This window comes from Meriones unguiculatus, chromosome 16, assembly GCF_030254825.1.
Source record: "Meriones unguiculatus strain TT.TT164.6M chromosome 16, Bangor_MerUng_6.1, whole genome shotgun sequence".
Taxonomy (NCBI): Eukaryota; Metazoa; Chordata; class Mammalia; order Rodentia; family Muridae; genus Meriones; species Meriones unguiculatus.
The window spans coordinates 47,641,732-47,656,820 of record NC_083363.1 but is presented as its reverse complement, the minus strand read 5'-3'; the positions used below and the strand labels follow the sequence as shown (position 1 = coordinate 47,656,820).

General features: G+C 42.5%; 1 protein-coding gene across 1 annotated transcript in view; it reads right to left on the bottom strand.

Annotated features, from left to right (window-relative positions):
- Positions 1 to 15,089, bottom strand: part of Col9a1 (collagen type IX alpha 1 chain) — a 63,229-nt gene that overhangs the window by 4,982 nt on the left and 43,158 nt on the right. Inside the window, exons 28-31 of the mRNA XM_021649119.2 lie at positions 11,713 to 11,859; positions 11,470 to 11,524; positions 9,386 to 9,574; positions 3,726 to 3,803 (exon numbers count right to left, since the gene is read on the bottom strand). Coding sequence (XP_021504794.1) covers positions 3,726 to 3,803; positions 9,386 to 9,574; positions 11,470 to 11,524; positions 11,713 to 11,859 — 469 coding nt within the window. The remainder of the gene's footprint in view (positions 1 to 3,725; positions 3,804 to 9,385; positions 9,575 to 11,469; positions 11,525 to 11,712; positions 11,860 to 15,089) is intronic.

The following is a 15,089-nucleotide window of genomic DNA, read 5'->3' as shown; positions in this document are numbered from 1 at the left end:
AAGGAAAAAAAGACATGCAAATAACTGTCAGCGTTCAATAGGCCATCTGATGATGACTGCAATGCCTATTTCATCTCTGAGGATGCGCCCTCAAGATATATATATATACCGAGCTTATTTCTGTGGTATTTTACATGATTCCTCATTTAATTTCTTCCTTCCTCTCCCTAGCGAGTCTGAGTGCACAGAGCAGCCAGGATTTATTATTAAATATTTTTCGTGGAAATGCCCTGAGTGCCGAGTTACTAGTCACAGATGGGCAGTTCAGTGGCAGCAGGCATGCAGGGGTGCCCCTTAATGAGATGACCTAAGTGGGTATCGGCACTAGCTAGCTCTGGTTTAAAAAAAAAATGGAGAGGGAAGGGAAGGAATTAAAGGCTCAGGGGTGGTTTATAAGATCTGCACAGCTCCAGGAGAAAGGCAGAAAAATAAGAGGTTGGAGATGTGCCCACATCAAGCAACTATGGTGACAGAGACAAACTAGTCACACTGGACAACCTGTCATTTTTGTCTATTTCATAGGATTAAGTACATATAGCAGTCAGCTGAATCTCAACGTGGGGCTTAGCCAGGCCCTGCTCTGAGGCCTTTACATGTTTCAGCATGTGGGTATACCCTCCTAGAATAGCCCATGAGGGTTTGTGGTTCTGACTCCTGTTCCACAAGAAGGAACTGAGAGCAGTATTCACTGGAAGCAAGGAAGAGAAGGGTCCACAAGTCCTGGGAGCCTGCGCCCAGGGCCACAGCTCCCAAATCTATGGGTCAGAGAACATGGAGAAAGTAGAAAGATTATAAAGCGGAAAGACCAGGAAATCTGCTGTGAAACAGTGTCTTCTGGAAATGGCTACATAAACAAGACAGGCATGATGACAATATCAATGAGCACTGTAATGTTGAATGGAGAAATTTCTCAGGGTCCTATCCCTAGACAAGGAACCACAGGCAACTAGGAGTGCTGGGAATTGCCCTATCCCCAGGATGAGCCCCTTATAGATTGTCCAATGCAGACCAATCAGTCCTTAAACCATATATGAGGCCCAACAAGGCCTCAGCAGATTCTATTACCATGTGCACACACATACATGTATGTGTATGTGTATAATAATTACACAAAAAACTGAGAGGCTATCAATGAGAGTCAGGGTGGAAATGGGAGGAATTAGATTCAGGGCACCTGGGGAGGGAAGGAAGGAGGGAAGTGATGTAATTTCTAATTCAATTAAAAATCTAGCTTAAGCTGGGCACAGTGGCACGCCTGTAATCCTAACACTCTAGGGGGCAGATGCAGGTGGATCTTTGTGATTTTGAGGCCAGTCTGGTCTACAAACTGAGACATGTGTGTGTGGTGTGATATATACATACTATAAAATATACTATATAGTATAATTTATATAGTATAATATAGTATATACAGTTTTTATATATAGTTTAAAATAAAATTTAAAGAGTAAAGCTTAAAAGAAAGGAGAAGGGATTAGTCATATTTATTTCAATTAAAATTTAAAAACAATGAAAAGTTAAGTTTTAAAGGAGGGTGGTATTTCTTTGGGGTAAGATGTATATTTAACTAGAAGATTCCAAACAGATTCCTGTGCAGAATTCTGTTGAGGTTTCCTCCAGATCTTGAAGTTTTATTAGCATTATGCTTGTATCACAAAACCACGGTCTAAGTTCCACTGGGAAATTTGTTTTTTAAATGTCATCCTTTTTGGTGGACAATTAAAGGGTAAAATGACCATAGTGGCCAGTTCTCTACAATAATGGCACAGCTTCAAGCAGAGTGTCATGAAAGAAAGACCAGCATTGTAGGAGTAGGGCTAATTGAGAGCAAGGTTGCCTGTGAGGGCCCATCAAGAGCAGCAGGAGAGAGAGCTGCAAGGGTTAGCTTCTGCTTTGCCCTTGGCTCCCCTCATCAATGTCAAAAACAAAACTGAACTAATAGATGACATTCTGTCGCAACTGTTCTGGTCACAAACTGTCCAAGACACTACACAATTGCTTCTTTTTAATTCTAGAATTACACCATCAGAATGATGTCCCGGGTACTTTGTAAATAAGTAAACTGAGGCACAGAGAGAAAATGATTAGCCTAATGTCATAAGGCTGAAAAGTGTCTGTGGCCTGATTTGAACCCAGGGTTTCTGGATTATGGGTCCTGTGCTTTAAGGGACCGATGGTCAGAGAGCTCTGTCAGGGACCTGTCTGATTTAATTAGCCATCCGTATTCAAAGTGATGGGAAGAGAAGGTGAACCAAACATAGAGAACCATCCAGCAGCAGGGCCTCGCTCTCCCCGCCACTGTGATTTGGAAGCTTAACCTACATTTTGAAAAATAATCTGAAGCTCAAAGTTCACCAAATGATGTCATTAGCCCATTAAGGTAACAAAGACCTCCTTCTCTACCCTCCAAAAACAGCTGAGGTGCAGGTACACAGAAATGGAGAAGGGCGAGAAAGATGGCAGCAAAGAGGAGTGGGTAGAAAGTGGGCAGCAGTGGTGAGGGAGGGCGTCAATCAAAAAGGAAGGAGGGGTTCTCTCTTCTCAACACCTGTCCAATGAGCCCAGATTTTTATTGTGAGCTAAAAATCTTCTCTTGATCATTGTAAGTCCAACTAGCTTTTCTTATTTCCAATCTCAATATATATATATATATATATATATATTAATTTATAAAAATCTCAACATGTCTATGGATCCCAATTTTAGAATTGGCAACGCTTAAACTGTCTCCAAATGTAGTCCCCCTTCTAAATTTTAATAAAAAAGTCCTCAACAGCAATAAAATAGATAACTGGAGGGCAAAGAGTTGGGGGGACTATAATTATATAATTATAGCCATGATTAAACAGGTAACCTCTGGCAGAATTGTAAAATGGTAATTTCTTCTCCTAAATTTTCCTAAATCAAATTTTCCAAATCCATAATTGAAGCAAGAAACACCTTCCTATGTTCTTCACTCGTTAACTGTGCCCTGTTACAGTGAACCAGAGTCTTCAATAACTCTCCCCCCACCCCCACCCCCAAACAAATCTTAGCCACTTGTGCAACCCACCCACTACTGAGCTGAACCAGCCTGGAGCCCCACAGTGGGCTTCCAAGTCATTTCCCCAGTGCACGAGTACACTTCAGGCCTGACCCCAGCAACCGAGCAGTCAGCGTGTAAAGAGAGCACAGAATTCCCAGCGAGAGGATCCCGCTCCTCACAGAAGCCCCTCAGTCCCTCAGCCCACACAGCTGTGACGTGCGCCCGTGCAGAGCTCTTTGCGGCTGTTAGACAAATTCCCCCCGTGTTTGCTCTGGGTAGAGTGGATTTGGGGGAGAGTTTCGGTATCTGAAAGTGGAGCTTTTAAAATGAAATTTCAGTTACTCCTTGTAACCACGGGAGGAAACCGAAAACTTGGATTCCTTTTACAACTGCTCTGGAGTTTGTAAAGCGTCTGAGCTGGGGCTGCGGTTTGCTAGCACAACGCTTGCCCGGTTAGCAAGTGGAGCCTGACTGGGCCTCGGTACTGTTTTCCTTAAAGCATATCTTTACGAAATGAATGGTTCAAGCCGTGACACCTAGCTACTCACAAGGAATACAGACTTGATTTACAAATCCTCTAATGCACTATTAAAACCGGTGGTGGAAACTCTGTGTCCATGACAAGCCAAAGCGCTGCCTTCCAAGTGCTTCTTGGCGCATGCTCCGCCCTTGTCCCACTTTCTCCCCTTCCTTCACTTACCTGGGAGACCTATGGAGCCAGGCAAACCCTTAGGACCTCTTCCTGGAGGGCCACGTTCTCCTTTCTCTCCCAAGTCACCTGCGTCACATTAAAGAAATGTTATGCTTCCATGTATCTACAGCGTTATGTATTTTAAACTTTAGGGACAGCGCAAACTCACGAAGCAAAAGTCATGAAATTTGCTGAAAGCCAGATTGTCATAGACGCACAGCAAGGCCAAAATCTTATCAACGGATCCAGGTAAGAAAAAAAAAATCAAAAGATTGATCTGTAGCCACCGAAATGACTTTTCACAAAATTTGATGCGCTGTTTTCAGTGAAACACTGCAAAGGTAAGAGTCGATGGATCCTCCCTTAACATGATTCAGTCTATCTCAGCCCAGAAGCACAGCCCTTCCCAGTGGCTCTGCCCCAGGAAGAGCAAGAAGAATGTCCTCTTCCCACCATTGTCCGTCATTTGCTTTGAGGAATTAAAACCCTTTCCATTTTTAGGTAATAAGAACATATAAAGATGAGAATCACTTTAAAAACTACTACAAGCAATAAGTGAATTCATTAATCTAGCGGGATACAAAATGTATAAACAGAAATCAATTGTTTTCGCATACATGAGCAGCCACCAGTTATGAGCCGTGGCAAAGAAGTACTATTTATAGTAGCAATTAAAATGCTAAACAACTCGACATAGGCTTAACAGAAATGTGCAAGTAAAACATGAAAGAAATTGAGCGTTTCTAGTGGATAAGACCTGAAAAAAGTCTTCTGGGATGGAATGACATCCCAAAAAATAGTTGTCATTTCTCCCTGAGATGAATATTCACTACAAACCCATTTTTTAAGCACAGAGAATCCCATTCTTTTCTTTTTTTAGCCAGAGAAAATGATTCTGAAGTTTGTGTTTTAAAAACCACATAAGCTGGAAAAGCCTCAAACCTCATCCAAGGAAAGTAGCATGAAGTCATTAAACCTACCAGTTATTAAACCTATCATAAGGGTGTATAGTACTAATCTATGAGGTAGAAAAAGTCCACATAGGTGCAAATATGCGGGAGAAATTGGTTTATAACAGAGGTGGCATCTTTTCTTTTTATAGTTACTTTATCACATTTTATGTGTCTTTCCGTGTGTACGCATGTACACATGTGTGCAGGTTGCCGGCAGACACCAGAAGAAGGCATAGAGTTCCCCCTGGACCTGGATGCATGTGAGCATTCTGATGTGGAAGCTGGGAACTGAGATTTGGTCCTCTGCAAGAACAGCCAGTGCTCTTAACTTCTGAGCCATCTCTCCAGCCCCAAAGGTGGCAGGCAGTCTTAAGCTGAAAAATGGTTAGTGAGTCATCAAATGTTTAGGAAAGAAATGAGTAGCCCACTAGGAAAAGAACTTATAGCTAGACCACTACTACATGATAGGATAAATTACAAACAGATTAAATGTCTAAGAAGCACAGGAAAACAAGGGGCTGGGGAGACGGCTCCGTGGTTAAGAGCATTTTGTGTCCCTGAGGAAGACTCAGGTTCTGTGCTCAGAACCGCAGCAGGTGCCTCATCTGTACCTCCATTTCCAGGAGATCCAGCACCCCCATAGGCACCTGCACTTACATGGAACACAAATACACAAGCAGGTACACATGCCCAAAAACAAAAATAAATCTTACAAGAATGCGCAAACTACACGGTTAGACAGTCATGACAAGGGAGTCAAAACTGAGTGTTGCATAGACGCGAGAGGCCCGGCTTTCATAAATGAACACAAAATTTAAAAGTAACAAAGATGCCTATGAAGTTAGCGCTAGTTCCACGGTTCTGTTAAACACATCAAGTCTACAAGTCTACGGAAACACACAAAACTGTAGACCGCTGAGGAAAGTGCAAATTGGCAATAGTGATCAAATTACAAGCGGAAGTTCCATTTTCCCAGGAATTCTACTTCCAGAAATTTACTCTCAAAAGAATAAAATATTTTGGAATGGAGATGGAATCAGAAGTAGGAACGAGGTCTGTGTTGACACTTTGAATTGAGGTGAAACATGTACGTTGCTGTGCTCTCTGCCTTGCTGTAGCGACAGACAGAAGACCCTTACCAGGTAAAGAAACACTGACTTTCTGCTACAGAACAGACTACACCACAGCTGGGAAAATCACGGGGGGCTCTTTAGAATGGTCTCCTGGACAGATTGCTGAGTGAAAACCAAACAAGGCTCAAATTGCTTGCTAAAGAACACTGTGGCTCTGTTGCTAAGTGGGGAGAGAGAGCACGTGTTTCCAGATTTACATAGAATTGCTTGGAGGGATCTTTAGGAAGTCAGTGGGCTTTATCCTAAGAACAACAATGGAAACTAAGCCTATAGGGAGGTTGTGAGAGAAATTCTTTACTAAGTGCCGTTCATACCTTTAATCTTAGGGGGCAATGTAAATGTGGTACTATCAAAAATAAACTTCTTTTACAAATTGAAGTATACTACTGCAACTGCCTCTCACTTCTGACTCAGAAGCCTTTGAGAATATTCTGTAGTTGTAACCAAATGGTACAAATCCTTTACAGGACAGTTGATTGAACTGCAGAACAATGTTGCAAAACATTTAAACATATAAATTGTGTGTGTGTGTGTGTGTGTGTGTGTGTGTGTGTCTGTATGTGTGTGTGTTAGGCATGGCTCTCTGGGTGTTATTTATTTCATTTATCATTCACAAGCTGTAACTGTTGGTCTGCCCTCCTCCATGAGCAGATCAATATAGAAAAGGTGTGAGTCACAGTTATGACGTGTATTTTCTCACACCTCCGTTTCTACACTATGTCACATCTGTCTGACCCACATTAAAATGTCTAAAAACACACATTTGAAAATAAGGTCTATGGCCTGAAACACTAGTGAAACACTAAAAAAAGCAAGCATAAGGCATAAAGCCAGTCTGTTGCCTCTCTCAGGCCCCACTGTGCACGCAGGGAGTGAATGCCTCATGGACATTGGTCCTGCATGTGTTCAGTCACCCATATTATGGTGTCAGAGAGAACTACCCATGGGGACTAAACTGCCACTCTACTTTGGCATGTGCAGGGGTGAGGGGGCAGGCATAAGCTCTTACCCAAAAGTTCCACTGTTTTTCAGAGGAATGTCAAGAGGAAGACAAAGGCTAAGACATAGCCTGAAGTATCAAAAGTCTCAATAACAAGTGTAGCTTTTTATTTATCTGAGAAAAGCCCAAGATACCATATCATATCATATCATATCATATCATATCATATCATAGAGTAAGCTTCATGTCTTCTCTTTTTATTAGATAGTAGTAGAGAAAGAGAACATCTATGTTGAATTATGTCTCTTCTTTAATGACTCAAAATTTAAATTTCAACTTCCTTAAGGAAGTCTTGAGCTGCAAACTTCTGAAAAGCAATATGGTTTTGTTAGATATTACTTTCCCTGTTATGGTAGGATAAGGCCAAGTTCAGTTAATTAGAACTGTGTATTTCTAAATTAGTTACAATGTTAATTGATAAAGAAAATCCAATTTCTCTGCCTGCCTTCATCCAGGTTTCAAAAGTAATGAAAATTACTTTTGAAATTATGAAAATGGATGACTTATATAAATCAAATGAGGAAGGGAGGAGGACCTGGAGGAGGATTGTATTGGGATACTGAAGAAGGAAAAACCAGGGGGAAACGTATGCGTTCTGGATGGGACTTAATACATGAGACTCATGCAAGAGGTCTCTCCTGGGTTTCCAACACAGAAATACACTTTTCTTAGAAAAGGTTCTTCTGCCAGTACTAAACACAGCCACTGTTCCGTGCAGTCAAAAGCTCCTCCAGAAAACACTCCACAAGCCTGGCCTCTTTTTAAAACCGCCTGGGTGGGGGAGGCATAGTAAGCTCCCCAAAGCCCAGACCAATTGATGCTGAAACTCTGGAAGTGGAGCCCAAACCTGGATTGCTTGTAAAACTCTCAGGGTAAAATTCTCAGGGTGGTTCCTTGTGCAGCCAAGGCTGGAAGAGGTAGCTAGACTCTCAGGCCAGCAGGTAATCGCGACCTTCAGGCTGCCTGGATTTTCCAAAGCAAACAGGGATGTGATTCCTGTAGACCCTCCAAGGAACCTGAGTGATACACCAGTGTTTGGCCACGTGGAGACCTCATGAGAATCTCTTGAACTCGAGTAGTCAGCCCCACCCTGAGTTTCTGATTTAGGGTGTCTGGGGTGAGGCAGAGAACTGTGCATTTTCTTAGAACCATCGTCTTCAGAGTGGTCCAGAAGACCCATAAAGTCATCTGCCGCAGAGTCCTGAACTACTAGCTAAACGGGACAAAGATGAATAAGTGTGTGACAATTTCTGAGGAAAGCCCAGAGCTCCATAGGATGGGGGTTCCCCTTCCCTCTCCCTTTCATCTCTCCATCCTTACAAGAGTCCCAATTAGAGCCCATTTTTGACATGCAACTCTGCACATGCCAGAAGAAAGTAATTAAATAAATTGTTCCAACTGAGGGTGTACTTAGCCAACCTCATCAGCAACTCATTTATAGATTCAAAGAGGCAGTGGGCTTGCCCTCTGCCCATTTACTCCATAATATTTATCCCTAATTGGAGTACCACAATTTTTAAAATAAAGGGGAGGGGTCTCTTGTTTTTTGTGTCACTTGTTTTTATGTCTCTTGTTCTTTATCCTTCTGAAGTTTCCCAGAGAGCTGTCAGAAGCACATCACAATGCAGAAACTCCCCACTTTACTTAATTCTTCATAAATTATCCAGAGCACACACACCTTGGCTGACGTACCTCAGCTGGCAATGCCATCTGGGCCACCCAGACTTTCTGTCAGCTCTGCAGAATGTATTACACCCTCACCTGTGTTTTGTTTTGTTTCTGCAAAATTTTTCCTGTGTACGTGCATTTGGTTTGCTTTAAATGAGAGAGGACAGACTCCCATATGAAAGAAGAAATTAACTTAGATTGTGCCTCGGGCTCAAAATAAAGGTCCATCAAAAGGGAGCAGCCTTACCAGGTCACAGAGGAATGCAGCCAGTCCTGATGAGACCTGAGAGGCTAGAGTCAGATAGAAGGGGAGAAGGACCCTCCCTTTCATTGGATTTAGAGAGGGACATGCAAGGAGATGAGAGAGGGAAGATGGGATTGGGAGGGAATAGTGAGGGGGCTAACAGCTGGGATACAAAGTGAACAAACTGTAATTAATATAAAAAAATTAAAAAGGAAAAAAAAGTAAAGATACGATGTTAATTTTGAAAGAGGGGAGAGCATCACTAATTCCTGATATAATCAGCAGTCATCTGTCCTGTACCTGTGTGAGTTTCATAGACACAAACATCTTCAGACTAGATGCTGTTTTAAGAAAAGCCCTACAGTGTCCTTAGAGTCTCAGCATTTTGCGTGATTCTGTGCGCTTGAGTGCAGATCACACATCTGAAGAAAATAGGCAGCTCGTATGTCTTGCATCTGGACAAAGTAGCTTACCTTTGGGCTGGAGAGATGTTTCCACGGTTCTTGCAAAAGACCTCACTTTGGTTCTTATGACCCACATCAGGTAGCTCACAAACACATGTGCAACTTCAGCTCCAGCGGGGTCTGAGGCCCTCTTCTGGCCTCCATGGGGACCCCACATGCACACACACTTACACATAATCAAAAATAAGACTTTTTTAAAAATCTTACCTTTAGGTCCCCTTAAGCCAAGTGCCCCAGGGGGACCCTTCATGCCTGGAAGGCCACGGATTCCCATCTGACCAGGGAAACCATTCTCTCCAGGGGGTCCTGGAGGCCCTGGGGGACCAGGCCTCCCAGGAAGGCCAGAGGCTCCTACATCTGGTCTCTTGAGGCTAGCAGCCATTTCAGCAAAATGCTCTGAAACAGAACAAACAAACAAACAATCACAAGTCACAAGCAACAGTGGCTAAGATGAAGGGAACAATACCACTGGGTGGCCTTTATCTAAATGTGACACCAAGAAAGAAAGAAAATTGGGTGTTTGCCACAGGCTCCTCTCTGGAAGCTTCACTGTGCCTCTTTCCTGAGCTTGCCCTGGATGGATCCAACCCTGCTGTTTTGAGACTAATTTGGGAGTAATTCTTAATACTTCAGGACCTTGAGTTAAGCAGTGGTCTAGCAACTTGAAACCACCTGAATCCTATCTGGTACTAGGTGAAACCCCAGGATTTGATCAAAGTGTGTGTGTGTGTTTTATCATAGGTGGAAATGTTATCTTGGAAGCTTTTAAAAATTCAAAGCAGCTGGGCATAAGTGGCATACATGCCTGTTTTCCCAGCACTCGGGGAGGCAGGGGCAGTTGGATCTCTGTGAGTTCAATGCCAGACTGGTCTACAAAGCAAGTCCAGGACAACCAAGGCTTCAAAGAGAAACCCTGTCTCAAAAACAAAAACAAAACAAAAAGCATCATTCTAAATTAGGGCACATACACTCTTTGAGACCAAGGCTCAAAACCAAAAGTTTTTTTAATTCAAAGCAATTCTATAACCTGAAATGTCATGAGAATCTGTGGCTTCCAGCAAATCCTCCGCCTCCGGTTTATCTTCATGCTTGGAACAGATAACAATCATTTAAAATAACCTACCTTGGGAATGGTCACGGTTTGTCTTAAAAATTAATAACTCTGTGGGCTTCTTACACCCATTCAGAATCAGCTGCTAAAGCCTTGGAAGGCAAGAAAATCCACCCTATTAAAATGCTCTGAGGCAAATATTCTAGTGCAAGACTGTTTTGTAAAGCTTTTGGGTGTGAAAGCTTGAACTGGAAACAAATTTCTATCCAACAGTTTAAAAATTATTTAAATATGACTATTTTGAATTTTTTAATTTAGTAAACATAAAATTATAATTTTCCAGATTTGATAGCAATGCTTAAAACTCAAACAGAGGGGCCGTGAAGAGATTGATATCGGCTTCCAAATGCGGAAGTATTCACTTCATTCTCATCTGGTTCTGGGAAATTCCACACGTCTACAAGATAAACTGGGCTAACTGTTGACATGGACTAACTGTTGACATGAAAGATAAGCATCGCTTCGAGACACTATACCATAATAAGAGGGTTTTCAGTAAAAAGTGCCGATGCTGCAGTATCTCCTCAGTTTTTTTTTTTTGAGGGGGGGGTTGTGTGATATTCATTTTCCATGTGTTTTTATAACTAGGCAAACTGTGAAATGAAGAATGATTCCCATAGCTGACGATAAATTTGGAGAAAGATTAACAAACGAGGAAAACGTCATCATCTTTTGGAAAACTTCTAGTTGTTGCTTTTTTTTTTTTTAACATGCGTATGCACAGGTATAAATAGTGTCCTTATGCAGCTCATGGGCTTGTAGCCTGTCACTTAGTTCTCACATGATTTGGAGAGGTGGAAGGGCAACGCAGAAAGCACTCACTAAATAAGAGCAACTTAAGAAGGGGGACACCAGAGAATTTGTGTTGCAAAGGAAAAAATAGCGTGCATTTCTGCGTGGGGGGAGTTGTTTTTAATGATACCCTCCCTGTTGGAAAAGGGTGGGTGAGGCATAGAGACGGAGCCTGGACAGGGAGTGAGGGAAGGATGAGACTGAAAGGTGACATCTCACTGTAAGGCTGCAGGTGTCAACTCTTGGGCGATACAGAATGGCTATGAACATTACCCAACACGTCGCACCTTTAAAGCAAATGTTACTTGCCCTCGCACACCTACGAAAATAAAAGCTTCAGGGACAGGAGCCTGTGGTGGAAAGGCTTAGAGCCCTGTGATTTATTTACCTTGCACGACTCTCATGCAAACCTGCTTGATGTGCTGATCCGTTGGTGTTCTGCCCTGGGACAAGAAAGGAGAAGAAAGTTTGCACGCGCAAGTACAAAGAGATCATCGCTGAACCGTGAGGACAGACATCCCGAGGAACCCGGTGGCTCGGTGCACGGGAGGACTTGCTGCCAAAGTTGAGCTTGGTGGAGCTGTTGGTGGAGCTACCCAACAGGAAACCATGGCATGTGCCCAGCACTCACCGGAGGGCCCTGGATACCAGGCAGCCCAGTGGCACCCTGTTCTCCCTGCACGCCTCGCGGGCCAGGTGGGCCTCTCGGTCCTTCCACTCCAGGGAGCCCTCTGACTCCTTCAGGCCCCCTCAGGCCAGGTTCGCCCGGGTTACCCACCTACAACAAACAGCGCACCATGAGACATCAGCCACGCTCCTCTTAGCATCAATGCAAATATTTAGGTGGAATTTCAGGTTGTTCTCAACCTTACTAATGCTGTGACACTTTAATACATTCATGCTGTGGTAACCTCCAGCCGTAAAATAATTTCTGTTCCTACTTCATAACTGCAATTTCGCTACTGTTGTGAATCATAATGTAAATGTCTGATATGCGGGATATCTGGTTTGTGACCCTCCCCAAAGGGGCTCGAACCCACACGTTGAGCAATTCTTACTTAGGGTTAGGTTAGCCCTCACATTTCGCCTTGTTTGAGACGGGATCTTTTTACTGCTTCATCAGCTAAATTATCCAGCCCATGAGTTTCTGTAGAGTCCCCTAGTTCTGCTTCCCAAGGTTCCCATTGGCATGCTGGGATTACAGACTTTGGGAGATCTGAACTGAAATCCTATTGTTTGCATGACAAGTCTGCTCGCACACTGAGCTGTCTCTCCAGCCTGTCATTAGGTTTTGTCGTGTTTTGTTTTTTTAATAAGGATTGGTAATATTCTCTGGCAATAAAAAGACTTCTCCAAGCAAAAGATTTCCTCCAAGATATGCTATTTGGGTATAAAAATGCAACGGTCCAAGAATTACAAGCGATTCGGCTTTTATAAGATGTTTTTTGGTGAATCTAAGGACACTAGTAATAACCAAGAATTACAAAAATGCTAACACAGACTAAGCCAGTGCACTCAAAATACCACCTTTAAAGTGAAGCATTTTTTTAAAAAGGGGACAGCTTTACAGTTTTCAGTAATAAAGGGAATTAAAACCTAAATATTAAAGACACTAACCAACAAACCACTTGCTTCCTCAGAACAAAAGCATACATACAAGGTAAATTAGCGGTTTTCTTTTCCTGAAAGTAGAGCAATAAAAGCAGTTTTAAGGTTGTCCTGTGTAATAACTGTTTTTAAAAGGAGTCTACATTGCTTCACTTTTTTGAGACTATAATTTGTCAGAATTTGTAGCAAAACAGCTACGAGGTACTATTGTTCAGAATAAGAATGAAAAGGTACAAGGACACAAGGTCCCGGAAAGTCGGGGAATGTTAGTCTTTCTGGAAGGCAGGAATGTTCATGAGGAGGCTTTATCCTGCCTCTTCTTTCTGTGCAATATCGATCTGTGAAAACTAACCCTTTCAGATAGTCAAAATGTTTTCAGCCCAACAGAAGAAGTGAAACAACGATTTCCCCACACACTGCCAAACAAGGCTGCACACACACTTTCTCAATCTTGCTTTAGGATGCGGAAAAGGAAATTATATTCTTCCAAGTCAGCCTGACAAGATTGCTTCTATAAGGAAATTACAACTTGGAAGACTTCCTGGAAAGCTACCTCAACAAAGAAAGCTAAAGAAGGTACTGTACAAGAGTTGGCAAACTTGTCAGGTGCCCAGAGTGAGAAACTCTAACAACTTCTCAAACAAGCCACAGCGGTGCCAAAATGAACCGAGAAATGCGCTCACTAACTGCCCGCATTGAATTATGTTCTCTGTGTGGTAATGGCTAAAACTACTATAGAATAAAAGGACAGGAACTCTGGGATGAAAAGATCAAGATGCCATGAGGACCCTGGATCTCTCAAAAACAGTTCTTCAGCTGAGAAATTCTGTGCATTGGCGCAGACATCTGGTTCCAGATCCTGCTGAGCAAATTCACCTGTCCTGCCCTAGAGGGGGCAACGAAAGTGCCTGTATTAGTAAATAATTTTCTTACTCTGGGACAGGACAGTTCTTTTTTTTTTCCAGCATTAGTTGGTAGTATCACATAAGAAGGCGATTGAAGAAAAGAGAACTGATGAATTAACAGCTATTTCTAATATATCCAAATTAGGGTTTTGTTTGCTTGCTTGTTTGTTTGTTTTTGTTTTGCTTTGTTTTGTTGGTGTTTCAAGACAGGGTTTCTCTTGGATGTCCTGGACTCGCTTTGTAAACCATGCTGACCTCGATTTACAGAGATCCACCTGCCTCTACCTCTCCGAGTGCTGGGTTACAGGCGTGTGCCACCATGCCTGGCTATATCCAAATTAGAATTCAGTTTGTCACTACATTATGATCAACCTTTTCTTTTATAATTTGAATTATTTCCCTTAAACATTGTCAAATTATTCTAGATAGTGACATAAGATTGCTCTCACCAAACACATCAGGGTTAACTCTCTATAGCTGGTGAACCATTCAAACTTTAAACCATTGAAGTATTCTTGGGGACAAACATGGCTTGAAACGTGATGGTTAAAGGCAGAGAAGTTGATACAAGGAGATCACGTCCACGTGCTGGTACGCATGCAGCCTACAGACAGCCTGCAGATGGGCACTGAAACCAGGTTTGGGTGTGTGCCCCTGGAGAAGATAAGGTGGAGGATGAGCCAGATGCATGAGTAGGAGGTACTAATTCTCAGGAAGGAGAAGCCTGTCCAAGTGTGTTACACAGGATGCAACAGCACTAAACTGGATGGTGTTCCAGATATCCAGGAGACGAAATGGGTAAGCCCAGAACTCGCCCGCACGTATTTGCTCTGCTTTGCTGAGGGTCTGGTTTCATTCTGCCATAGTTCGTTTTTAAAAGTTGTCCTTTACAGATTCAGAGGGGAAAGAGGACTATATAATGGATTCTTCTGTCTAGTAAGGTTATGTTAGCTGCTGTGGAGATAATTTGTTGGATAAAGACAGAAATAGGGAATATTCCAGAAACAGAAAGAATTTGAGAATTCACTGGAAGCTAGCGGTGCTGCTCATTGAGATTTATCATTTCTCCCCAAATTCTAAGTTCCTAGTTGTGCTGGTGAGCGTGATTCCTCTGGTTTCCTATGGGTTAGATCTATAATTCTGAATTCACCGACTCCAAGGATATAGGTTTAGACGCTATAAAGTAGCAAAATTGAAGAAGCTCATCGTTTCACGGTTCTGATGGGTTTTGTGTTATTTTCTTACACGCTCTGCTTTTCTGTCTGTTCCCTCAGCTAGAACACACCACATGGGAGATTAAGGAAGTTATTGAAATATTTCACAGGAGCAAAACAGCCACTGAAATTCAGATATTGTCCTCACTGAGGAGCGTGCGTCAGCTCTTTGAAATGGCCCATTTGGGGAGGAAATCTGAGCCTTATTATATAACATTCATTGAACCACTTACAATATCAAAACTAAAATCCTTTCTTTAAGGTGGTTAGTGCAAAAGCTA